The following is a 27,060-nucleotide window of genomic DNA, read 5'->3' as shown; positions in this document are numbered from 1 at the left end:
TCGCGCACAGTCAAGTCGCGCACTCTCCACGCAAGCCCAACTTGTCACGGTCGTAGTTTCAACGAGCAAACCGCGTAATCACTCCACCTCCTTACATGCATCTAATACATAAGCTATACAAATTCATTCTGTATCGTCAGATTCAATCATTTATTATTTAATTTTTGTCCAACTTCAATTGTAGTCGAATAATATTTTCAAAGTTTTTATACCGTAAGAGGCAACCTCATGAAAACTATCATTTCCACAGACTCTGTGTAGATAATGACAAAGTAAATGAATACATTTCAAATATACACTGAATAATCAAACAAATAATGAATGTTTTATAATTTGTTGGCAAAGTATTTTTAGCCCTTTGCACCAGGAGCCATCTCGCTGGAAAATGCGCAAACATGGCGTCACATCATATCAAACATCGTAATTTTCGAAAGAAGATATTAAATATTATATATTTAAGGAAATACTTTATTGTATTTAAAATATGATAAAAGTTGAGGTTTATCGAACGCTTCGCCATGCGAACCGAGTCAATCGTTTTTAGATCTACTCGTTATATAAGTTTTAATCGTTTCTCGCATCCATTGTCGTAGGTGCAAGTATTTGATTGATGCAATTCCAGGAAGCAGAACGTTCGGTTCGGGGCACATAGTCGTGCGACAGTTTGCATGTCCGTTAGAAATAATTGAATTTATCGAACGGGCATCGCAAGGTTGTTGACGGGAAACGTACATACGTACATGTATACATACACGTATCTATGCATACATCATACATGTATGTACGGAAATGTGAGTGTTCTAACTTTGAACTTGTAAGTAAGGTAGCATATAACCCGGAAAGAGGCAATTGGAGGCTATCATGTCTGAAAACATGATAATGTAGAGATTCTGCTGAGAATGTAGAAAATGGTAGAATAAAAGATTTGTCCACGTGTCAACAAAAATTTTACGAGAGTGAGTAATTTTCCACAGATGGCGCATCGAATGCCGCAACAATATAATTATCGATATAAAGACTGACTAGCACATGAGATGAGATGCACTATTTAATAAAAAACAATATTACAAACGGTCTGCGTAACTTGTGTAGCAGAGATATATGTATGTAGTACAAGTATACGTATGTAGTAGAGCTGCAGATATGTATGTATCTATCGGTGTGTATGTGTAGTGTGTACGATTCGCAGCAGGAGACGTACGTGAAAGAGCGATTTGTTTTTGTTGTGCTGGGTACCGCAGTTGGTTTCGTTTCCATGACGAGGTCAAATAAACGTTTATCGCTTTTATGAAGAGCGTTTACTCGAGAATGCCGCAAGCGATGGCAGAAACTGCGATTTCGCCGAAAAGTCAATGTTCGAGAGACATCTCGATCTACAAGGAACAGTCCTGCCGGTTTTCCGTGGAAAAGAGGCTGGCACGATGCGTTCGACGTAAATTTCAAACATATTCCCAGCTTCCTGTACGATGTCACAGACCCAGCCCCTATTATCGTCCTCCGAGGACCTCCCTCAGCTTGGCTGGACTCGGGAATATTAATTATACAGCTTCCATAAACACTGGGAAAAGTTGTCCAGAGAATGGCTCGATGTTTCACGTGATCGGCACGCCTCCCTGCAAGAAGAGTTTATCCTTGATCGATCTCTCGCAGTCGGCAATGGAGCCGGAAAACCTCGGTGACCTTAGGTAAATAGGTTCTGTTTCACTAACCATCAATTCATTACGTAATCATATTTCGTAATATTTTGTTTTCTATAGATACATTTGCCATATAAAATGAACAGTTTATTTATGATGAAATATCTCGTTCAGCCCCTGTACTGACTCGAGAATCGCGCAGGAAAATCTGTCCACATCTAAGATAGACCATATTACCGACAGAGAAATCTTCGCCAATACGAATATATCTATCCCAACAATCACATAATCCTAAAATCAATGTTTACCTATAAACTCGGTTACAATTTTCTGACAATGTTAATTTCATCATTTTTCATGATAATTTGATCATGTTTATTTGAAAACTGACCACAGTCTTTCGTTCGTTCAGATCTGACATTAGTTTATCGTTGGAGAAGCTCGAGGATGGCAACAAAGTTTACGCGGGAAACGACTCCCCGATTGGCGTGGGTGTCAAGACCTGGATAGAGAGTTGCGCGAGTCCGTCGTGGGAGTCCGAAGAGGGGGGCTCCCAGTTATTTCAAAATCCAAGAAAAGCAGCAAATCTGGTGTTCCACGTGCTCGTGTTGAACGCCTGGAGACGCAGACGCGAGGAAGTGGTCTTCCTTCGCGACACGATCGACGATCTAAGCAAGCAGATCAAACACCTCCATCTGCAGGTCGTCGTGCTGCGTCGGTTGATCGACACGGAGAACAATCGTGTCGGTAAACTGACTCACGAGGTTCACCATGTTAAGGGCCAACTGGAAGACACCAAGAAGGAAAGGGACTTGTTGAAATTGGTAAGCGCCGCAACGTTCTGTACAGTTGCACAGTCTGCTTAAAAATATCTTAACAAATATGTAGAATTGTGTCTTAATTCAATGCCATGCATATATTCTTATTCATTCCATGGGACAAACCGCCCAATCTCTCGAGGGACGAATTTCAAATGAATTTCTTTGCCACTAACAACGCTGTTGTTCAAATACAAACGTATCGTTTCACTTTCATATGGTATACGTTTTAATTCTAAAAGGTGTTGCTATTTTAAGTAATAGTAACTTTAACGTAAAACGCAAAACGTGTTAATGACCACGATCCTGAAGAGATAATGAAACGAATGAATAAACGGAAGCAAATCGTTAATTACTCGTGTTATGAAATGGTAACGCGACAACAGACTACTAAATGCCAGCCTACATACATATACGTGGCTACATATAGCGTTTTCTGGCCGGCGAACACGAGAGTTCAATGACGCGAGAGATCTATCTAGAGGGATGACGATAGCGTAAGAGCTCGCGACTCATGTTTTGGGGCTATACGATAACTCGCTCGTCGAAACAATGGAATTTTTCGAATCGCGTTCCACGGATTACTCGACGACAGGCCTCGGACAATTTTCTCGCTACATCTCACAATCTGTATTCCTCCCACGCACAGCAATCTCATTATTTCACTTTTTTTCCCCAAGCACCATTTCAACACTCTGTCGTTTCATCAGCAACTTTGTCTTAATGTAAATCTATTCGAGCATAAAGCGTTAAAATTGTTGCTACAACGACCGAATTGTCTGAAAGAGCTTTCGTTGATTGCTCGATATACTACAACTACACCAAAGTGCGTCGCGTTACCGAGGCGTTAATTAGTATGCGCGCGAACACGCATACGCGAAACTGGCACGCGTCCAATGGCTAATTGTGAAACGAAAGAAGAAACCCGTATCGTATCGCGACAACCGTTGGTCGAAATAAATGAAACTGGGAATCTCGTTTTAGATACTTTTCGCTCTTTACATAGAAGCCATATAGGTGTGTAGTTTTTTTTTTATTAATATAGCTAGGATTCGGTTGTAGGAAAAGGACAAACTAACGGAGGAGCGAGATCACCTGAGCGAGATCTCTGAAGAAAGACTAGTCACAGCGGGAAACGTGCGCAACGAGCTGATAACTGCTCAAAGTCAGGTCCAGGCACTCGACGAGCAAATCTCGAGGGATCGAAAGAAGCTGCTCAAGCTACGAGAAGATAAAAGAATACTTCTAGACAAGGCTAGCATTCGTTGAACGTGTAGATAATTCAGAGACTTTCTATCGATATTTCTGTTGGAGATGTTGACATGTACAGGATGTCCTATATGTATAAAATGTATGATTTAGAGTACCAAAGCGATGGGAATTGTTGCAATGTCTCGTGCAATACTGCGTTCGAATAGTTGACAAACATTCTAGTAATGTTATTGAAGCGATCATGACTTCAGATTATCTATTAATCCCTATAATCGCGAGATTCCATCCTGCAGCGGCTGCGGGAATTTATTCCACAGGATGACTCGTTGTTGTGCTCGTTGGAGACGAGTCTGCAAACAGGGTGAACCTCGATGCGGATTTCTATTGCCTTCTATGTATGAAACAGTGAGTCATCCTTCGCCCTTCTCGAGTTCCAGAGCAACGACCATCTCCAAAACCAGGATATTTCTAACATTTCTAATTCGGGCTAACCTATCTCCCTATTGTCCCTCTGAACTCTTCAACCTAAAAGGGTTAAAATATTCCTTCGATTAAGATTTCGTTTTCCATTTTATTCCACGGCTGCCTATACACCAAGGCTATCGATTAGAACTTGATGCACTTGCCACGCGCACCAGGTAGGTCAACGTACCAAAGGTTGCAGTGCACGGTTGTTGAGTCACGTCTTTCCTGCTTCATCGGTGACTCGATAACGTGCAATATTCCTTCCGTACCGAGAAAAAGGATCGATACTGCTCGACCTATTAACTTTCGTTTGTCGTGGAACGGTCACGAAGATTGCTATAACGTTCAAGTGTTCACGCGAACACGTGCTGTACATCTTGATGGAACTATGAAATATCGATCGCTGGGTTTCTGTAAATTATACTCTACGCAGACTATACTTTTGTGTACAATTTTAAAACGCAATTACGCTCTTAGTTGACAGCCAGCGAGGTTTTAGCCAAGGAACAGGAGACGAGAGCTGACAAAGCAGACTCTGCTGTGGAGGATTTGCAGTTGAGGCTCGCCAAGCAGATTACTCTTGTCGAGACCACGCAGCAACAGCTGCAACAATATATCGAGTAAGTGAATTGTAAGAACACTTAGAAAAAGCAACCGTTACAAGCCAAGTTTATCAACACTTTAATAAATACTTTTTTCTTGAAACTTTATGTCACGTAAACCTAACTCAATTTCTAAACATAAGAAGAGGTCGAGGTGTCTGACTAATTTGGTGTCCTAAAAGCATATCTGTTATTCACAGAGAGCTGAAAGTCAAAGAAGGGGAGAAATCCACATTGGAGAAACGCTTGAGGTTTACCGAGGAAACGGGAAAGTCCCTACATTTGCGCACAGTCTTCCTGGAAGCGCAGCTCTCTGACCGTGAAGCAACCTTGCGGCGTACAGAGGAAGCTTGTCATTCGCAGTTGTACGTTTGTTTTTAAATAACTGCCCTACAAGTGGTACAGTAGATGTTTCTATTATTACGATTGACATTAATGTTTCAGACAGGAATTGAACGAGCTAAGAGATCGTTTCATACGGCAATCTCAAGATAGCTGGTGGAGCAGTAGGATGTTGCAGATCGCTGGGAGCGTCGTTCGCGTGCCTGGGGCCATTCTGAGGACTTTGTTGTCGACTACGGGCCCAGCACTAACTTCTTAAAGTAATAATATACATATACATGTACATAGTTATTACCTATCGATGTATATAGATACCTTTGATAATTTAGATGCACTGTTGCAATACAACTGCGCGTCAGGTGTTAAAGTTATCTTTGAAATGAAGAATCTTTGTTATCGTTTGAGAAGTGGAACTTCGAGGTCGATGACGATGGTTGCATCGAGGATGTAAGACACGAGTCAAGGAGTTGGTCTCGCGTGATTGTGAGCAGTAACGTCCTAGAGGACTGGACAGTTTCGAGACATTCGTAAATTTACAGGCATTCTATAACCTCCAAATTATAATCCCTTTTATTTTTATATATTTTTTTTTTACTCCATATACTTGTTAATACGTGAGATTTTGTGATAAGCATATAGTAGTCGGAAAAACTAGACAAATGAGTATTTAACGATACCGTGTATAACGATGAAACACTAAAACTATCTAACACGATTTCCCTGGGGATGGATGAAATAAATATAGATATCGTTTGCATTTTTTAATCTATATTTTACACTTTTTTGTCGCGTAACATGATAAACTGACAAAAATAAGGTACCGTCAGCATTCCTATGATATAATCCAATCACCGATTGCGATTCGTTAACGTTATAAAGCGAATAACAAATACATTTGCATAATCGATAGATATGTATATATATATATATATACACATACATATCCACACAGAATCGTGGTTACAGCGTGTTATGCACAAGGTCTACCGTATACTACATATATCTATATAGATTAAACGAACACAAACTACAGAATACGCAACAGAGAACGATATGCTCACGGTATATTATTTTTCTCAAAACACATTACGGATAGACCTTTACGATTAAATCTAAGTATAACCCACGTACGAGTGACACAAATACGACGTGTCTGATCACATTTCTCATTATTGTGTACTTAAGTACCAGATAAAATAATGATTTTTCATTTTCGTTTGTCAATAATATGTCGTCGTCGTCGTCGTCGTCGTCGTCGTCGTCGTCGTCGTCGTCCTTGTCCTTGCGGTGTGATGCCTCTCGTAATACTTGGCCGTTACAGTATGGGCTCTCTTTCTCACAAGATTTTAAATTTCAATGGAAGATTCGTTTATTTGTTATCACAAAATTGTTTCGTGCTCGAGCGCATCGTTAGGTGTGTAGCAACTCTCTCGTAGCTAGTCGACCTATATCCTTCGTCGCGAACGTTAATTTGCGAGAACGAATAAGGGTTGCTTTACTATACTCGATACTCGAGAAGAAACTCTGTCTCGACAACTGTAACGAAAAATTAAAGGGAGAAAACAGAAAAACAACTCAGTGCCGGTTAATTCAGGGTATCATTGAGTATCACACTACGTATACGCACTAATTAACAAATCTCGAGAACGATATTACGTCTACAGAGAAGCCTAAAGCTATCGTCCTTCGTTTTTGGTTCGTATTACATATTGCACGAGTATTTCTTTTAGTATGTAATTAATTACATCCTTGAGTATTTATGTTACTCCCTGGTATTAGCTTCATAGCGCGACGATTCATGAATACTTCCGAGTACGAATGAGAAGAGTTGTAACAATTCTCTCACAAGAGCATCGCGGAATAAAGTAAATGGAGGTATTGTTTAATAAGACTAATACTTTCGAATTCGATTTTTTCTAAACGAAAGGAAATCTATTAGACTACACCCCTATTTAGTTTATTCTTCCTTTGTACGAGTGAAGAGTTACCAAGCTTCACAACGAATATGCTATCCTCGTCTAATTTAGCGACTACAAAAAAAGAAAAAAAGAAAAAAAAAGAAAAAAAAAAGAAAAAAAAAAGAAATAAATTGCACGGACCTGCGTCAGTGAACCACGAATCTCGTGGCTCGAGGAACGCCCTCGTCTCTACCGTTCGTGTGTAATAAAATTGACAATACTTTAAACTACAACAAACATTCGATACGATCAACTGAGCAATGCAGATGTTCCGTTAAAATTGCTCTTCCGTATCGTTGTTATAAAAAGGTCGCCACGAGCCAGTAAAAATACCAATATATCGTCGTGTTTGTATCCTGAAGGATTGTGGATTGTTCATTGATAGTCTCTCAGCGAAACGCAAAAGGGATAATTTTCAAATATGACGGCGGTTCGCGTATAAAAATGTGCGATCGAGTGTCGTTTCTTTTTCCGCGAAAGGGGGGATTGAACTATGTTACTAAGACGGGCGAAAATCGATAAATAAATAGCGGTTCGATAACCATAATGATCGGTTAAGACTAGAAACGATTGGATGTTGAATCTCTTCTTCTTAAATCATACCGAAACCCTCGGTACCCTCGCTGATCGCTAGCAGTAATGCTCGTTCGAAGTGATCGTAACACTCGTAATCGGGTAAGCAGAGTTGATTGAAGCTGCAAAGGACAAACAAGAAAAGATAATTATCGTGGATCGAGTAACGATGTTAGTCGAGCAATTAAAGTATCGGATCGTACCAAGTGTGCGCTGTAGGCAAGTTAGCAAAAGTCGGTGCAGCTGTAATTTGAAATCGTGGACTCAGCTGTTGAAATCCACCGGGTGGTAATTGGGAGCAACCAGTGGTGAATTGTAGTAATCGGGCCATTTCCTCCTGAGTGAAGTTACTAACCGCGGTCCAAAACCAGTCCAGAACACGAAGGAACTCTGGGGAACTTCCGTTAGCTATGTGATGGGCGCGTAGATCTGCCACACTGTATTCTCCGGTTCCACACAACAGTAGCTGGAAAGAGATTCAGATGTGTAAATACCAGCAGACCTTTTACAATTGAAAAGCGTATAAAGTGTCGGTACTTCGAGTTCGTTCTCGTCGAATATGCCTAAAAGATTGTCAGGAATGAGCTCGTTCAGGCCGCGCAGAAAGTGCTCCACCTCGTTCCTGATGGAACTGGCGAGCCTGTGTTGCGCGAGCGCATCCAAATAACGTAATTTCGTGTCGTTGGTTACACGAACCTTGCTCCCTCCAGGAATCAGCTCGGCTACCTGTAACCATAAAGGGACAAACAAAGGGCTAGGTTCGGCCCCAACGGAACATCCAGACGTACCTTTAATAATTGACCGTCTTTATCGTACTCCTCCTCGACAAAATACAGTTCCATTTCCTCCACGTCGTTCTCAAGAATATATTTTATTTTGCTCAGATACAAATCGGGGTCGTCCTGCTCGAAATACTGCTCGCGGTCAATGAAATCGAGAAACAGCAGATTAAAATTTACGTTGAACGCGATACAGAGCAGCGTCTCCTCAACTATATAATCGCTTAAACATTAATTCAATGAATATATAATTTAGTCTGCATAGTTTGGAAGACGCTGATTCAGTTTATAGAAACTGTTGTACCTTGTAATGCACTCGGAGGCCGATGATTTGGGCAAGGAAGGATCTGGTGAACCTTGCGCGCACTAATTGTCGATAGGAACCGCCTAGAGCGGATTCGTAAAGGCATTTGCCGACTATGCGACCCGCAAACTCGTAATGTTTCAACTTGAGATGCGTAGGCCGTTTGTTGTTAGGATGTACCAAGGCCTGTGGTGATTCTCCGAAACACGCAAACAACCCGTTACCAGGGTCGAACAACGAGGCGCAAATCAATTCGAACCATTCTCGTCTCACGCCCCCCCAATCGACACCTAAATACATTTACCTGATTAAGTTAGATTAGAATACTTTCGATCTACAATGATACATGAGATCTATCTGGCTTCTGGAACTGCACATTAAACTCTATTAAATTGATATTATTTGATGGAATTGTGTTTTGTTTTGTTTCTTCGGTTTTTCTTTTTTTCTTTTTTTCTTTTTTTCTTTTTTTCTTTTTCCAATTGCGCACGGTTATATAACAATACGTAGAAAGACTCTGGTACCTTGTTCGCCTTGGAAGGTGATCTCGAAATTTCTACACCAGTCGCTCACAGAAAATCCTTTCGTGGTTTTCATAGACTTGAGAACAGAAAAATAATGCAACGTAAATATATTAGGATCCAACGTGTGTTTGCTAAGCCAACATTGACTTTTGTTTTTCTCTAATTTACCGATTCCAGAAGTTTGTCCCGTTGCACTTTCATCGATAGCTTTTCGTGGTAATGCTTCTGATGATGCTTTCGCACCTCGTGATAAAAGAAATCCTGCTTGTCTGCGAATGTTTCGCTTCCACCTATGTTTTTCAAAAGAAACAACGTAAATGTAGCGGCTATTATGTCCCGATAGAGAGAGATTAATTCAACGGGCGGCTGACATCCATCATCGATAGAAAATGAGTCGTAACCGTCGTACTGATTATTCGAACAATCAAAATGGAACTGAAAGACAGATCGTTTATTGTTATTGCAGCTCAACGGCGACGGAACTTGAAGCGTAGAAGGGCAAAATTCTTATTTACATAGAGATGTTGGTTGATGCGCAACCACATAGCTGTACAGGAAAAAGATAAACGTTGTATAAAAACTGTTAAACTCGACAAGTGTTTGGCGTTTGAAATTTTGCCCATCTCTGCATTCAAACAGATCGCACGAGCTCGTCGAGCTTACCTTGGTCGAGGGACAAAGCCTGAAAGTAACGAGTCTTTTGGGTATAATTCTCAGTAGATACTCTTTGATCGTAAGCTGCTTAGGCGAAATGAAGCAGAAAACTTTCTTCGGCTTCGAGAACTTTTCGCCCTGCATACCCAACAATTTCGCAGCGTAACAAATGTCTGGGTCCTTCGAGGCCACGTTACTGTGTACCATTCTCGCAACATCACCTATGCCAATCGTAAGAATCGAACGTGGAATGAAAATAGAGTTGGGAATTTATGAAAAATAGAGATTGATAATAACGTAGAATAGGGGAGGAGCACGTACTCTCGAGTACAATGATGTCGAAATCACCGTTGTGCAACTGGAGCCCAGCTAAACTAACCGTCGCGTGGTAGCAGCCGCCCTTGGGGAAGCTGACCTTCAAACGAACTCTCTGATTCGGTGAGTCGTAGTCCAGCTGTATGCTACAATTGGTGACTGCAGATTTATCCGACGCGCTACCGATCTGCATTCGAAAGGAATCGATAAAGGACCGAGGTGCAACGATAAAAGGAGGTTCTCTTAATGTAATGTAAATGTAATACAAGTAAAAATTGCCACGGACTCGTAGACAATCCGATAGAAACGAAAAGTTAGACCGTCATCACGCCGACGCCGAGAAACGCTCCGGCCAAGATTCTCTCTAGTTTGAAACAACCCTGATACCAATTCTCCAATTCCCTGCTTGCCTGATTAATGTTAACTTGATAGCCTTCCGTGGGTTTGTCAGCAGGCCCAAAGACACACAGATTGTCGTACTCGTCCCTAGGCTCTATCGTCATGCTGTGCGCGATCCCAGCTGTGCAAACGACCGTGGAGCTCTGTCGCACGAAGACGGTCTTGTTCGGATCCGGGGGACCTGCGATAAATGAAACACGGCCGTAGGATGTCCGGCTTTGTCGCGATTAGACATGTTGTCGCGAACACGTACCAGGAAGGAAGTTCTTTAAAAACGGGCTGCCGTGAACATGACACGAACCGATAAGCACGGCTATCCGATATTGTCCAGCGTGGCGTACCGTGAACTTGACCACCGCGGTGTTTGCAGCCAGAGGATCGGTTCCACCCAATTCAATCAGGGTGGCTACTCTACGCGAACCCTCTGTCACCTCGATTATCAAGTTGTCCTTGTCGCAGATAGGGTAGGGCTGGCCGTTGCGCTGATAAAACTGTTGGTAAAACCGCGTAGAAATATTCCGTGGAAAAAGGTAAAGTTCAAAGTTTGAATAATAAAGAAAAATGGTACCTTGACGGTGAACGTCATTGTTTCCCCAACGAGCTGTGGCTCGTCCCATTCAAAGTGAACGCGGCAATTGCTCGGTAGTAAATACTTTCCAGTCACGTATTGGAGAAGGGAATGTTTTGCTTCTGGTGCTAGAGCGGGCTGCGTCATAGCAGCCAGGGTCACTAACCCTGCCACCGACACGGAAACTACCAGCATTCCACCTGACGGGACATAGCACGAAGAAACTATCACTCCTATAGTCCTAACTCGAAGGCTCTCGATTAATAGGCAGGCGTGTCCCTCCCGTGTTAACGATCCAGTCAACGGAATAGATGACGAATAAATTTGATGGAAAAGTTACCCCATGTCCAAGCGTCTTGGTGCTGGCTGTTTTTTACAACGGCGCTCCACAGATCGGCCTTGAGGGTTTCTAAATCTTCCTTCGAAGTGGGCAACGTCTGTCTGGCCTGGGTCCATCGTTGAAGATCCTTGCCAAGTGCTGCCCGTGCCGCATTATCCTCCATCCAGTACACGTCCTCCAGAGACATCACTTCCATCTGCATCAGCCTGACGAAACAAACGCAGATCCACCTTTACTAGCAAAAGGACGGTTACTTGTCGTTTATAACCTGTTCGTAGCCTCTATGCTTATCAAAGAAATTTGTCCAAATTAAATGATACCTTTCACGTTTCCATATCAATTTTTTATTATAAATATCCTGTATAGCTGTACATGCAAGTTCCAAGTTTATTCATGTACATATTCGCAATGAAAGATTTCATTGGAAAATGTTGTGCATACCATTTAATGTCGACAAATGTGTCGAATAGATATTAGATATATGTAGAGGGGGTACGAATAGTTATGGGAGCGACCGTATGTCATTGTTTAGATTTACTTTTGGTAATAGCTGTGCAGGCCATGGTCTATCAGCCACTGGCGTAAAACGAGCCTCTGTTGCAGCAAACGTGCGGCGCGTTGTAAACGTTCCTCGTCCTGCGCTGGCAGTTCCGGTAACGCCTCGACCTCGCCGCAGCTCGCGAGGGTAGAGATGCCTGAAAAATTACAGTTCTTTTTCATTCTTCAACTGTAACAATGCGCACGCTTCAACGAGACAATCTGCTACTATTACACATATTCTATCATAAGGAAAACAAGTTGATTTTCCTCCAATTTCAAATTAGCAGATCCTCCCTTTGAACGGCGTCGACATTGAGAGACTGAGATAAATTTAGTTATCATTTTTTTTCTAATTAATTTGCTGTTAGAAATGGAGCGATAGGCCGGTGGGGTAGAGTGTGTGTGTGTGTGTGTGTGTGGGTGGGAGGGTATCTGTCGCAGAAAACGGAAAGCGTATTGCAGATAAATCCCGAATCTTGGCGTCCGCTTTCGCTGCCTCGTCATTCGTGACGAACCGTTGCGTCGCGTCGGCGTCGGTGTCGGCGTCAGCGTCGCCTCGAGAACTCCACACGCCATTCAGAACTCAGAATGCGCTATACGTCGTTTCTCCTGCTGTGCATTTCCGAGTGCATCGGTGCTGTGCTCGCGATATGCACCGTGACCAAACACGAACGAGGTGAGGTGAATTTTTGTCAAATTTGTCTACTGGTCTACTGCAACCGAGGCTAGACTCGAGTAGTGTGCGTGTTTAAGGGTACAGCCGACCACGAGAAAAGTATCTTTAAATCTAGTTCAACTTGCGCAACGTCGACTAAATAAATTAAACAAACTGCTCGCCGCGATAGAGTATAATCGGTAGATGCATAAAACCTCCAATCTACCCGTAAACCCCTATTTCATTTCTGTACAGGGCTTGGCGATCGCATCCAGTGCTCCAACGTCACCCTGGAGACGGTTCTAAAGCAAACATCAACCGACGCGTCCGTTATAATGATCTTCGACTCCAACATGCGATACGTTCCCGCTCGAGCTTTCGTCAAGTACGAGAGCAGCCTGCAGTCCTTGAACATCCACAAATGCGAAATTCGCGACATTCATGCGAATGGTTTCCAGCGACTGGTTAACTTGAAGAAGCTCAGCCTGCCCAATAACAACATTACGCAAGTAAAGGTGGAATGGTTCAAGGATCTGGTGTATCTGGAGCAGCTAGATCTGTCCTTCAATCGGATCGTCGTACTCGAGCCAGCGATTTTCTCCACGCTACTGCTCCTCAAGCGTCTCGACGTCAGAGAGAATCGTTTGAGTTGCTTGGAGGCTTCAGCGTTGCCAGGAGGCATCGATAAGGTCTACTTATTCGGGAACCCTTTGACTTTCAAGTGCAGAGGAAAGGTAGGAAATGCGCGATTCAGATATGCCCGGACAAAGCCTCCTTCCCAAAACAATACTCGAGATCCAGTCCTGACGATTCGATAGATTTCTCGAGACATTAACTAGCATCCTATTTAGGAGAAGTTTGCATGTTGGAAGATGCAACACTCGTTTCGATCGATACCATTCGAACGCTATTATTTCATTTAGACAAATTACCGAGTACTTGTAGTTGTGTATAACGACTGGCTGTATGTCGATCCAAACTGCTAAAATAACGTTAAAAGTTTCATCTGGTTATTGCGAAAGGGTTTGACAGACGGGATGGAGTTATTAATCGCAATCGTTGGAAACGATATACACCTTTGTATACACCTTTTACGTATCGATTTCTGACCTACAGCTAACTCTGTGGATGCGGGATCATGGCGTGAGCTACAAGAGCCAGCACACCGAGAAGGAGACGTGGTTGGACAAGCTGCTTTGGCACTGCGCCATGGACGACGCGGTCGTCGCCGAATCGGAAAGCCTGATGAAAGAATGCGTTATCCTGAATTTATTCGGTCAGCTTCGAACAGGCCTGACCACTGCGGAATCCTATCCCCTGTCCATAGGGAGACACTGCGGACACAGCAGGTCTCTTTTAAACGATTGCATAGCCGAGGAGGCGGCTCGGAGACATCAGACGTTTACGAATGGATACATGATCAAACAGCTCCTTCTACACTTGCATGCCGCCAAATCAGTCCGTTGAGAAAGCTCCAAATTTCTAATCAACCTTTTTTCTACTTTGCTCGAAATGCTACGGTTCGATTGGCACTTTCTAGAAGCTTGGCCAATTATAAATAAAAGCTTGCATTATTTTATTATCTTATATTCGAACGGAACTTTGTCCAAGAGTCGATAAAACAAGTTGAAATGGTTAATGCCGCGACTTGTCGTTGGCTCAACAAATAGTGCGATACCGAAAAGTATACGTTTAAAAATGTAGAAAATGTTTAAATAAAATGTTCTCCTTTTAATATCGTTGCGTAAAAGCAGTAGTTTAACCGTATGCTTCCGATTAAACGTATCTTTTCGATCCTGGCGCTTCCTTCGTTAGTCCGTATGGATCGCTACTAGTACTAGCTCTACTTGCCGTAGAACGACTTTTATCAGCCGTTCTCATTGTCAGCTGACCGTGCGAAAGCAGCGTCAAGCTTGTTTTTAAAGTAGTTTCACGACGGCTGTGTTTACTTACCGGAAGAAGCGCTACCGCTGGGCCGCAGCGACATGCCAATGGACGATATCTCGTCGGCAAAGAAATCTTTGTCGCGTTGTCCATCCCGACAGCCTCGATTTTTGTCCGGCATAATTCCTCCACGTTTGTGTCCTGGTTCGTCAACTTTTACCGTCTAATCAACCATTCACATTCTTTTCACCGTCTCGTTCATCGCTCCCTCGTCACTTTCGTCTCAATCTTTCGTCCAAACGTCAAGAAATTTAAACCCCCGTACACACGATTCACCTTGATATTTACGAGATTATGAAAGGGACGCCTAACGTCGCGTAACCGATAGATCGCGATCAAAATATTTCAGGCAAAGAGTAACTCGCGAGGAATCTGTAAACTGCGAGTTTTATACATTTACATACGTTGTCACGACAGACGTACAGGATATAGTTGCAACACGTTGTAAATGCTCAAAATTCAAGGCTAGCATTACATCTATAATAGGAAACTGAATACACGCGGCAACAATCGCTGCGTAATTCTGCTCGACTCTGCTGCTACGCGCCAACCGATTGTCAGTCGAGATGAACACAAATATGCGAACAACGAAGGTACTTGCGCCTCTGTTTTTCGTCTCGACAGCCGATGATACTATCGTATATATCAGCCGATGTTACTATCGTATGTATCAGCCGATGTTTTGTTAAAGAGAAAATGAACGTGTCGCGAGACGACAGGGACAAAGATGCAGGTGGTGTTTTACGAGAAGGCGTGCATACGCGTATGTTGTGTATAATACGTGGTCGTGTGTACGAGAGGAAACAAAGGGGAGGTTAGAGCGACGCGAAGCATTAATCACGCTCTCGAAGACGAACAATGGGGAATTGTGGTTGCTAACGAAATTTCATTAATTTCAATTATTGCTCGAGCCCCAGCTGGGGAAACACAGAGCGCGGCGGGGAGAGGTCGCAGGCGAGTACACGGGTCTAAAGATGACCTTGCTCGTTCGCTACGACGAATAGTTACGTCCTTTACGTGTGTTATCTTTTATTGGCATCGGTCGCGGTCGGTTGGTTCCAGAGACTTGCTGTTTTACGTGGCCTCACCTTGGAGTCTCGTCATTTTTACTTTACCCCGTTATATGTACAGTGAGTGCAGCGGGACCAAAAATACAACGTAATGGCCGATAAACACAGCGAGATGACCGATAGTAGTTTAGAGTTGCTAGTTTAGATCCTAATCGCTTCGTACAAGTTGAAACTGTATGCTTTCGGATCAAAGGTCACCTCGACCTCGAGGTTGCAGTCAGCGCGTTATTATATGGATCTATTATCGCGTGTCACTGGTATGTATGCGCAAGACTGTCGATTTATAACAAGCAAGCCTGTCTAGGTTCATAGACCAATAGGTCTTACAATAGGATTATTGTAAAGTGTTAAATAGAGAAAAAATACCACGATAGGGTGGCCCACTTTCGAATTTCAGGAGCTACACGAGGAGCGAATATTTTCAAACATTTTTCACGCAAACCAACAAAGTCAGCTACGCTTTCCGACTTTACGAATATCCAAAGCGAGAACGATCATTCGGCTTTGCGTAGTTTCGCTGTAAACCGGAAACTTTCGACCCGAGGGACTTTCGGTATCGGCAAGTTTGAGAATTAAGCTTATCGAGGCGGGCAAAGCTACAAGAAGGGAGGAGAAAAGTTTCGATAGCGATATTCGCTGTATTAGCTTTGACCTGTGCTGACCCAGATACACGACCCCGGCCGTTTCGGCTGAAGAGATTGATGCCGGTTTTCGACGATTCCCATCCTCGTCTTCGTATCACGGCTCCTTTTGGGCCGTCGATTAACCACACCAATTAAACGCTCACGGATCGATATTCGCGGCTCGACGCCGACGATCTAATCAACGACGCCGATACGCGTTACTATGAATTAAACGTTCCCGAAAGCGGGTCAAGAGTCCACTCGAGGTCGAACCGGGGTTATCGCACTCGTGTTCTCCGCGCTCATCTCGTTTCCCGTGTGCAATTTATCGCCGTGTACCGTCCAACGATATAAAAACCGACCACCACACAGGACGAAACAGAACGTATGGGCCATCGCGAGTTGAAGCTATTAATCGATACCTGCCGCGTTGCGAGCATTTCATCTAGAGATATCTTCATAGATAGAGAAAATAGGGATATTCTAACGCAATAATCTATGCAACGTAAGAATTTCAATTACAATTTCAAATTTCAATTTCAATTTCAATTTCAATTTCAGACCTGTAATTGGTATCTAGTATGTATTCTGGCGTCCAGCGAATCAAGCAAATATCCGGAATAATGGGTGGATATATCGTGGTGGGAAATGTTGCTGACAGTTGGAGATTCGATCCGACCGATACACGTTAGCGGCTTTGTTGCTCGCTTCTCGATAACCGATGTAATCTCGAGTCGTTATCGGTATTTGGGATATCCGGAGACGCGAAGACTATCGACTCGATCGGAGCCGATTACAGATCGAAATCAAGGTGAACAGGAGGTCGAACGATTCGACTAACAAGGAATCAAGCGAAAGATGAAAGGGGATGACGATGCTGAAGGCTGAGAATTAACTGTTGGATACAGTTCGTAGCTTTTATGTCTATCAAAGAAAACTGTCTAAATTGAAGGATATATTGGATATTTTCAAACAAAGTTTATTCATCGACATAATAATAATGAAACATTTATTTGAAAATATTAAACCTTTTCTTGAATCTAAACAGATTTCTTTAATAGACATAGAAGCTACGAATATTTATGGTATAAATACCGTATATGTATTTACCATCTGATAATTGAAGACTAATCTATGAACGATGATTACTAATCGATTCTCTCTGTAACAGTCAATGACCCCCAGGAACCTTACACCTGGACTTTACAGCAGTTGTCGACGAGCTATGACCCGCGCGACCACTAACCCGTCACCTGTGCAAATGGTACCAGACCATTTCTTGTCACAAATGCAATATTCTATAGTTACGTAATCTATTTGATCGTTGCCAAGTAACCAAACGTTCAAGTATAAGAAAGCCACCGTACGAATAGTCACGCGGCTGGATAAAGCGTTAAGATTTTGACACATACAAGGAGCCAATGAACGCGATAGTTAGGAACAGACTCGACCGTATTCGAGGTAAAAAGAAAAGTGACGGATTTCAGCCGCTGCAGGACTTGAGGGATAAGCGTTCCATTAGCGATTCTCGTCCAAGCCCTCGAGGAGACGCTGGAACATTTCAAAGTAAAAAGGAGGATGTTCTCTCTCTCTCTCTCTTTTGGACCTTCCTGTTCGGTTCAGTTTGTTCGTTTTTTGGACAACTGGTGACTACCAACGAGAGAGAAATACGGCATAGCACAATGAAAGAATCAACCGCGAAGCACGGCGACCTCGCGTTGGACTCTTGACCTTTTCGAACGGATATCCTTCACTTGGTGCTAACGATCCTTTCGGTGCCGAGAGAGGCAACGGGGTGGCGAACGAAGAGGTGCAGGAGGCCAGGCAAAACCAGGGCATACGTATGTCATACATTCTCATGATTATGCATGAGAGGGTTGCCGGTATTACCAAGCTGGGACAGATCGATTCCGCGTTTTCCGTGCACGCCTTTGTGTCTAGCCTTGTGCCTGCCGACATATACCTATAACGCGAGGAATTTACAACGTTTCTCCCCTAGGCCAACCGTCTCAACCGTTTCAACCGTTTCGCGTATCGCGCCGGGCTCGTGACAGAATTTTGCTGCAAAACCATACTCGCAGAGCTTTTCTGCTAACATAGAATTCCTCGTCGAAAAGAACGTCAAGTAGTGAAATATGGATCGAAAGACTTGTAGACTCTGTACCCATGTATACAAACATCAAACTTATCATTAAATTCAAAGAAATTTGTTCGATAGATATATCTAGAGGGTAAATTTTAGAGGTACATAGATGTATATTTGAAACCGGCGCGGTGCGGCGGTGGTGATCGCGGTTCCCTCTCGCAAACGGCCAACCAAACAGGAGGTGACCCTGGTGACGCGGTCCGAATGAAAAGAATTTTCGAGGACCCTCCGGGATTAACTCTGCACGGCGACGATGAAAAGACGCGAGACCGTGAACGCGTTTCGCGAAGAATGCCCGATTGTTTTCGGGCTAATTAAAGTCTCAGCGGAAGCCCCGAGGCGAAACCGCGCCATACAGGATGACTCTTGCCAAACTCGCCAATTGTCTTTCGAGTTTCTGGCCCACCGCGTTCGAATAACAATTTTACTTCATCTGCTGTCAAATACACCTACGTTGCGTTGTTTGTTGTAAACTTTAGTAATAAGCGTTCTTACGTGTAAGGGTCGAGTCGAGGGAACACAAACATCTTTATCGAGAGACTTTAGAATTGTACAATATTGGATTATAATATCAAATAGTACTACTTGTAATATCTACCTCGCGAAATCGAAATACCGAATCTTTTGGACGTTCATAATTTATAAACAAACTGTAAACGTCTTGTTCCCGTCTCCGCGAGAATCGAATTTCGTTGCCTAATGTTTGTATCTCGCTGCAAGTTCGAAGCAGGGACCAGGTCGCTGGAAATACACACCCGGAACATCGGGAAATTCGCGCGATTGTGGGATGATTAATGGGCTCGTGTCGCGGTAGAATGTAATTGGTGTGTGTGCGTCGCACGGTCGCGCGAACGATAACGTCGTTGAATTCGAGCTACTTTATAGCGAGCTTGGATTATATTTGCATAATCCCCGAAACCATGAAATAATCCTGCAAGATTTATATATATACGTGTATATTTCTTTTTTTCAAGGAATATACTGGACGTAATCGATAGTAGCGCGATTCCAGAATGCACAGCGAAGAACCGTTGACGAGTACAAGGGATGGTTATCAACAAGTGTCGTGTTTCCTCTGCTCGAGACATAATAGATCGTTGGTGATTAATTCTATCTACTGGGTTGGAAATTTGCCCTAGTGCTTTATGGAAATTTGGCAATTGTACATTTTTTCTTTACAATAAACAAATCGATCGAAAACAGGCTGTAGATCCGCTGTCGATCGATCCCTGCAGTCGATCCACACGAGTTCTCGTCGAGAGCGACGGATACACGGCCGAATCTTCGTCTCCGAATCGGATTTAATTAGCAATTCTCTGTAGTGTGTAATCAAGGGCAGCGAAATGGTTTCCAATCGTTTCAATTTTATCCCATCCCAGTGAGGCTTTCCGCGCGCGCGATTTCGTCCACGTTTCCCTATAGCTAGAGACCGTTATTGGTGATGAACGCGTTAGCAGGAATTAACGTGGGCTCGGTAATTCTTTCGACATTGGACTCGTTCGCGCAACGATAATTAAATATCGAGGAAATCTTGGCTTGCGCGTTTCGTAAAATCAAACTTCTCGTGGTCGGACGAGGCTGGCTATTTACTTCAGAGGGCTAGTCTTTGTATGTAGTTTCGGGGGGCTCTTGAACGAATCGTCCGAGACGCGGTAGTAGGCTTCTTTTCGTTAGTTTGTTTCGATATTATCGACAGCTCGAGTACTTGGGCTATTTAGAAAGAGTGCGTTTAGCAGACAAAAATCAACTCGAGCCAGAGATTTGGCTCGACAACATTTTTCCTAGAACGAAAGGTTAAGGCCAGCCACAGGAGGATCGATACTTTTCCCTCGAACAGCGTTCGCGCGCGTTACCACTTACACGCAACATCTACTTCCGGGAAATCGATTTCCCGTCGCGTGGTATCGACACGCGTACCGATCGATGCGTACATATTTACCAAATGACCGAGAAAGTACGTTGTCTCGCGTTCGAAACGTTATCGCTATCGTTTCGTCTCACGCGATACCTTGAATGATTCACAACGAGCTTGCGCCGTCGTTTGCGTTTCGAGCTCGTTCTGAAATCCTTCGTCGAGGAGTTGGATCGCTTTGACGTTTGACAGCCTGAAAAATCGCCTACCTTTTCTCCATCTACGATACTTGTTGGAGCTTTAGTCGAAACCGTCGAAACATTACGTAAATCTTAATCGAGATAACGTACTATTATATCGTAAAGTACAAAAACTCTTTCCTTTTTGTTTGCATATGTACGATCCAAGTTTTACGACTATGTACACGCGCCGAGAACCGAAGAAAGAAGCACATGCATTTCTAGTTGGAAGGTTGTCGTTGATATTCTCGGGAGTAAAAGTCGTCGCCAGATCGCCTGGAGCACTGCGAATGCATCCTATCCTGCATTGCGGCACTTTAACGCGAGTCTCGGATCGTCGGCCGGTCGGATGCGAGGAAAAAGTTTTCACGGTAACGCGTTTTATCTTTTATCGAATCGACGTCGAGGTCGAGACGCTACCACCAGACCTCCGGATCGCATCGTATGGCTGGTTTTCAGTTATTTTATTTTATTTACTCTGGTCCCTTCCACTAACAATAAGCTTCCACCCCCACCCCCAGTTGTATCATACAGCGTTCGTTACCTTTCTACGTACAATACTTTGACTATTTCTATACAGTATCTAACGATATTAATTAAAAGCAACGTGTTCCCGTTCCGATACGTTCACTTTGGCGTTAATTGTCGCGGTAGTTGCTCGAGAGATCGAAAGAATCTAAATCTCTTTCGTCTCGAGCATCGTTGGCATCGCAACTTGTTAGACATTTATCCAGTCGTAATGAAATATTACATGGTTCAACGAGCGCTAGAATCTTCCAAGTTGAGAAAGTTGGCGGGACCTCGGTGACGTCAACGTCTTCTTTTCTACGCGACTCGTTCTGTGACCTTTCCTCTCCGCGAAAGTAGCAAGTTCAGCGCTGATGGCGAAACTCGCTGGGCATCCCGACAATCAGACATCGAGTACAGTTTAGAAATTCAAATAGAACCGACGCCGAACGAACCCGAACCCCCGAACCCCTGCAGAAGCTCCTCTCGAGACGAGCCCTCAGACCGTGTTACTTCCCTCTTGGGGAACTTGAACTGCATAGTTAAACTTTTGGCTCGATCGAGTGATTTCGTTCCATGGGGTGCATCGTGAATCAACGATCAGCGGTTTCCAAGGAAATCGATGCTCGCGTTGGATTACACGTTTTAGTTTAATTAGCCATTCCGAGGGTTGAGAATAATGCGTAGTGAGTCAGTGATACGGCAGAATCTCATCAAAGTTACGGAGGGCTAGAAAATCCTGGACTCAGCTATGGGGCTCAACTACAATATCCGAGGCTATCGTTTTCTTTATATCGTATATATATACGAGCTTTTACTGTACTAGCAAAATTGTTGCGAGAGCGTTCGAGGATTCTCGTGACGGTCAGTAATTAAAAAGTCAAGTTCGCGTGCGAGGACGAGCAGATTTTCAAAGCGATGCGAAATTATATGTATGTACAGCTATACGTTATCGTGACAACCGATGGTATAGTGATCGTAAACTATTATCAACGAATGTACACCTTCGATAAACCGATCCACCAAGGTTTACACGTTCGCAGTATCGATGCAAACATAACGAATCCGAGTGGAGACCTCAGAGGTAGACCGATCATCGGCGAACATCGCGTCGAATGTAAATTGTACGTCGAGAGGGTGGTCGAGAGGGTTGAGAGCACGGTTAATTAGAAACGTAATTCGATGTTCTCCGAGCGAATAAGCCCATGCATAGCGGTCGAGTGCAAACAAACTTGCACGAGACGATTGTTTGTCAACTTTCAACTGCCGCGCTCATTTTACGTAACATTGTTACAGCAGCGATGCAATGGATTACGCTATAGCCTGTACAGCGGGCCAATGAGACCCAAACTGATCAACAAAGAAATGGTAAGAAGAAAGTACTGTAGACGGTATTGAAACAAACGAGTAACAAACGTTACAAGACTGTTACAACTGGATTCTGGATGTTTATACAGTTATGGCAAATGATAATCTGGACAAGTGTACGAGAATGCGTACAAATTCAAAAAGAAAAATATACATCTCACGATATATACTTTCTCTTACATTAGTTTTCAATTCTTTTTCTGTACCTGTGAAAATATGATTTTGCATAAACATCCGTATGTACGTATGAAGGTAAAATATCAGGTATAGATAAACATAAATATACAATAAATATTAGAATTTAGCTAGCAACAAGTTTAGGAGGAAACTTGATCCCCCTCGTCGTTGGAAAGGACACGAAACTCAGGTTCGAAGGGCTCGAGCAGCGCAACTAGCGAATATCACTTGTACCTGTACCTGTACCTGTATCTGTACCTGTACCTGGGGCCAGTTTCGGCGGAACGCCGCGCCGCGGAGGATAACCCAAGAAACAGTGCACTTACGGGTTCGTCTTTCATCGACTTTTTGTCTCGTCAGCTGAGAAGAAGACCGCCGTGGGATCGTGGCAGCTGGAACTTTGCAACGAAAAATCGCCTCGACGGTGTTCGAGGCGCGATTTTAACTCGCTCTCGCGGATTTTAAACGATAAATCAACCCTTGTCGCTTCGAGGCCAGAGAAACACCGCTTACAGGATACAATTGCGACGATCTCTACGATTTCTTGTACGCGGTTACGGTAACGGAGAGTATTAGAAGGTTTCGAAAGGAGGTCGAAGGTGACTAATTGGAAATCCAGGTGGCGGAGGACCAGGAAAGCTCGCTCGAATTACAGAAGATCCAGGGAATGGCGTGAAGAGGGAGGAAGGAGAAAGTGTGTTTTAGGAATCGAAAAACGCCTAGCCTATACACGATACGACACGTCTACTAAGGACCGAGCCGAGCGTGTCAGAGGCTCCGCGGACGCTCGAGCGTCTCGTTTACGTTTACGTCTACGTTTACGTTTACGTTTACGTTTACGTTTACGTTTACGGTTTCACCGTTCGCGGGCTCTGGCCCGTTTGTCTCGTGGATCGCGTGCACACGCATAATGCTCACGTCGTTTCACGACAAACAAACAATCTCGCGAAAATGATATTGGCACGGGATACCGTGTACCCGCGCGTCCCCGTCGGCCAGAGGCGCCTCGACGCCCGTTAATCGAGACCGGATGCGACTCGAACGCCGACGATCCGCTCGCGCGGACTCACGCTAGACGACTGGATGCGATACGATTACGCCATTACGCTGCCAGTGCCACCCCTCTGGCTGCCGTTTCTTCCTTCCTGCTCCCACCAGCTGCCCGCAACCAAGACTACGCAACCCCCACGAACCGCGTCCTTCGCGTCTTCCAACCCCTTTCTCGCGCCTTTTCTTCCAAAGAGGACACCTATCCCCAAACGCCGCGGCGCGGTCTTTTGTCTCGCCACCAATCCCTTTTCGCTTGATTTTTATGCGATCTAGCTGTAGGCTGTAGATGGTGATCGCGATTAGAACGAGGAACGGCTGTGTCGCAGATAACGACACCCCGATGGATCACGTGCTTAAGGTTAATCCGGGCTGCAGGGAAATCAAGGATCGATGCAGAAACTGTATGCAAACGGTAGACTCCCTTTGGACTCGTTTCGAGCACCCTGAGATTGCTGGTGACGTTGCTTAGATAATGGGGAAATATTAGTTTGGTAGGCTAACAGGGACACGTGCTAGAGATCACTTTATCGGTCTCGTCAAACTTACCAAACGTGTCTCTCGTTCGTAGTACAGATTACAGAGTAGTACAGAGGCTGATTAAATGATTAACGGTTCCAGTAAACATATCGGACAATAATACTGTGATTCTTCGAGATAAATCATAGGTTTCGTTCCAAGGAAAATGAAGAATCGATGCAGAAACTGCATCGAAACGGTGGATTCTCTCTGGGATCGTTTGAAGCACCGTCGCTTTAACGACGCGCAAAATGAACGGTATTACCCTACGTAATGTCTTTGAACATTAACGGTATCGTTCTTTGAGTTACTCTTTCAGATTCTGTTGGCGGGAAATCTGCACGCTACGAGACAATCGAGAATAGTTGGATACTACGATGTAAATATCAATCCAACAACGATTCTAACGAATCACATACGTAAATATTACATAATACGTGTACTAATTGTGTGAAAATAAAAAATTTATATAATTAACTTTAATTATTATACATGCCTAAACGCTAATACCAGTCGATAAAATATTAACCCAACGACTACTGCCTAGTAAGTTTTAGCACAGCATTCGCCTTGGTTCGAAGAAAATAAATCTAGACACGATTCTTCTCGAATTTATCTCGCGTTATTCTATCTCGAGTACTGTTCCGAGACCGTTATCCACGTAATTGTTCGAAACATCTATCTACAGGATCAAAGTGGACGCTCGAGGATACTCTGTATTAGAGTGAAATATGAAATGCATCGAGAGGATAGATTCTCTGATGGGTTCACGGCTCGTACCAAGGACAAGGATTCTTCAACGAACTCGCGATATGTCCAATTGTCGATAACATTGGCCAAGTAACGGTTCGTTGGTTCGCGATACACGCGAGATCATTAATTTAATAATACGGCTCGAAAGACATTTTTTCGAGTGGGGCTCCGCGAATGGATTCAACCCACTTGTTTCGACCTAAAATTCCATGCCCAGAAAGTTTTCCAATAATTGCGCTGCCCTTGCCACCGAATCGAGACCAAAGTGCTCTCGTTCGCGTTGGACGCCTTCGATATACAGGCTGTTACAGCAAAGCTGCTACCATCGAGCAATAAATCAAGCAATTGACGAGTCTTTGTTCGTCATTAAAAGCAACAAAGATACTTCTTTCAAAGATCTTACTTTAGGATAATTTAAATACTTTGACAAATCTCATTGATTTTTACAATTTATTTTACGATATCTTACAATTTATTTTACGATACAACACATGCTTGAATTTTTTTTTTATCAGATACAATATTATAGTAATGAAAATACCTCGTACGATTTAACAACAAGAGAAAAAGAGAAAAAGAGAAAAGGAGAAAACAAGAAAACAAGAAAAAAAAAAAGAAAAAACGCCAATGATGTTGAAATCACGGAACGTATAACAAACTTGCAATCGAAAGGAAAAGGTGATTAGCCAGTGATTGTCGCGGTAGGAAATTGTAGTATGGACAGCGGGAGCGCAGTGTCATTTTGGCCGACGAGTTTGGCACGTCGTGGAACGTTTATTATTCAGCAGCGAGGATATCGGCCAATTAGGGTTCTACCGTTTATTGGTGACCGTTGCACGATACTTTCGGCCAACACACATCTACGGACAGGGCCGAAAAACCGGCGTGTCCGTGTGCACGCAAACGTTTGCGCACGCTCTCTAAAGAGGTGACCAGGACACGAGCATCCTTCTACATCCGATGGACCAAATGCAAACAACGCTTTGTGACATTGCCGTAGCTGGGGAACCTCTATCTATCCCATCCAAGACTGTATCCAACTATCCTAACGCCTACGACGACAATCAAACTACACAATTACAATTCTTTCTGAAGAATTTACATTTATCGAATAGAATAAACAATTCTGACAACATGTTAACCAGGTTCCTCTGCGTTCTAATTTTATTCTTCTGATCTTGATATCTTAGGAGCAGTTACATAAACTTTGGTGTTTCATTGACAAAAAAATTGTTCAAAACGAGTAGCTAATGTCAAAGTACACTGTATTTAATTAATCTGGTAATCTTTGCTCCCACCAAACCAGCTAAGATAATCTGTCTACAAAACCCTTAGAACTGCGATGCAGCTACCCATTTCAATTCTTTTCCATCTTGTGCCAACGCATTGCTGTCGAGTTATTATTCTCCAACAGCATGTTATACATACAACTTTATCGAAATGTATTTGTTAAATTCAATTAAACTTCAAGTTTTGTGCACCCCTTTGTGTTTACATTGAAATCCCCTTAGCCTCGCCAGAACAGCACAGCGTTAACACATCGCTCGAATCTAGATTCTGACCTTGTTCTCTGAAGAGTGGTCGGTATTGTTTGAGGCCGATTTCAGCAAGCCACTGATCAGCCTCGGTCAGATCTCCGTTGTTTCCATTTCCGGTGGCAAGCATCAGAAGTTTGCCAAGGGACAGGACCATAGAAAGAGCCAGGAACACTCCCGACAACACGGTCGACCATCGTGCCATTTCCTGATGGTTGCATCTTCAACACAAAGTGCCATAAATGTTTTCTATTGCAACACGCGACCTTTCTACATACATACATATAATTCACTGTTAACAGGTTATGTGTCGGTGTTTGAGGTTATGTTGCCGTGATGTTTGTAAACAAAACTGTGTCGTAGAACGTAGCTAGGCAATAGGTTACGGTATATATTAATACGGCTTTACCACATTTTCATACGGCTAATCACTGCCACGTAACGCAATTGATAATCTTGCGCAGTTTTATGGAGTAAGAACATGCGTGTGAAGAACTCGCGAGTCCCTTACCGCCTTACCCATTACCATTCTTCTCTTACTTTTAACGTTATCGTGTCAGTTTGACAGAAACTATCAGCGCTATTAACCTTGACA

The 27,060-nt window shown here is 43.4% G+C and overlaps 2 protein-coding genes and 1 long non-coding RNA gene across 12 annotated transcripts; 1 reads left to right on the top strand and 2 right to left on the bottom strand.

Annotated features, from left to right (window-relative positions):
• The first annotated feature begins 1,090 nt into the window (after positions 1-1,090).
• LOC128889360 (liprin-alpha-2) lies at positions 1,091-13,079 on the top strand. 3 transcript variants are annotated; one of them, XM_054146931.1, is made up of 7 exons: positions 1,091-1,685; positions 2,050-2,461; positions 3,518-3,709; positions 4,610-4,752; positions 4,935-5,099; positions 5,179-5,336; positions 12,941-13,079. In XM_054146931.1, exons 1-6 carry the CDS (start codon positions 1,288-1,290, stop codon positions 5,333-5,335), a joined length of 1,467 nt encoding a protein of 488 aa, XP_054002906.1. In that variant the 5' UTR covers positions 1,091-1,287; the 3' UTR covers position 5,336; positions 12,941-13,079. The 3 variants fall into 3 exon arrangements, with proteins under 3 accessions (XP_054002906.1, XP_054002905.1, XP_054002904.1); XM_054146930.1 differs by lacking the exon at positions 12,941-13,079 and adding an exon at positions 5,388-6,005; XM_054146929.1 differs by lacking the exon at positions 12,941-13,079 and adding an exon at positions 5,406-6,005 and having other exon boundaries at positions 1,149-1,685.
• LOC128889381 (uncharacterized) lies at positions 1,475-2,166 on the bottom strand. Its single transcript, XR_008460435.1, has 3 exons — positions 2,029-2,166; positions 1,710-1,928; positions 1,475-1,613 (listed from the first exon to the last, which is right to left on the bottom strand). It is a non-coding gene; the product is annotated as an uncharacterized LOC128889381 (long non-coding RNA).
• On the bottom strand, positions 5,825-27,018 carry LOC128889351 (apoptosis-resistant E3 ubiquitin protein ligase 1). 8 transcript variants are annotated; one of them, XM_054146900.1, is made up of 16 exons: positions 26,875-27,018; positions 26,493-26,686; positions 12,029-12,185; positions 11,491-11,696; positions 11,151-11,350; positions 10,836-11,073; positions 10,594-10,763; positions 10,190-10,370; positions 9,878-10,089; positions 9,383-9,649; positions 9,215-9,290; positions 8,691-8,980; positions 8,396-8,521; positions 8,145-8,333; positions 7,811-8,073; positions 5,825-7,729 (listed from the first exon to the last, which is right to left on the bottom strand). In XM_054146900.1, exons 2-16 carry the CDS (start codon positions 26,668-26,670, stop codon positions 7,627-7,629), a joined length of 2,856 nt encoding a protein of 951 aa, XP_054002875.1. In that variant the 5' UTR covers positions 26,671-26,686; positions 26,875-27,018; the 3' UTR covers positions 5,825-7,626. The 8 variants fall into 8 exon arrangements, with proteins under 8 accessions (XP_054002875.1, XP_054002874.1, XP_054002878.1 ...); XM_054146899.1 differs by having other exon boundaries at positions 26,748-26,997; XM_054146903.1 differs by lacking the exons at positions 26,493-26,686; positions 26,875-27,018 and adding exons at positions 14,639-14,857; positions 22,858-23,700.
• Between the last annotated feature and the right edge of the window lie 42 nt (positions 27,019-27,060).

This window comes from Hylaeus anthracinus, unplaced genomic scaffold (assembly GCF_026225885.1).
Source record: "Hylaeus anthracinus isolate JK02 unplaced genomic scaffold, UHH_iyHylAnth1.0_haploid 11997, whole genome shotgun sequence".
NCBI classification, from domain to species: Eukaryota; Metazoa; Arthropoda; class Insecta; order Hymenoptera; family Colletidae; genus Hylaeus; species Hylaeus anthracinus.
Note: the sequence above shows the minus strand (reverse complement) of the source record. Positions and strands in the feature narration are given on the sequence as shown.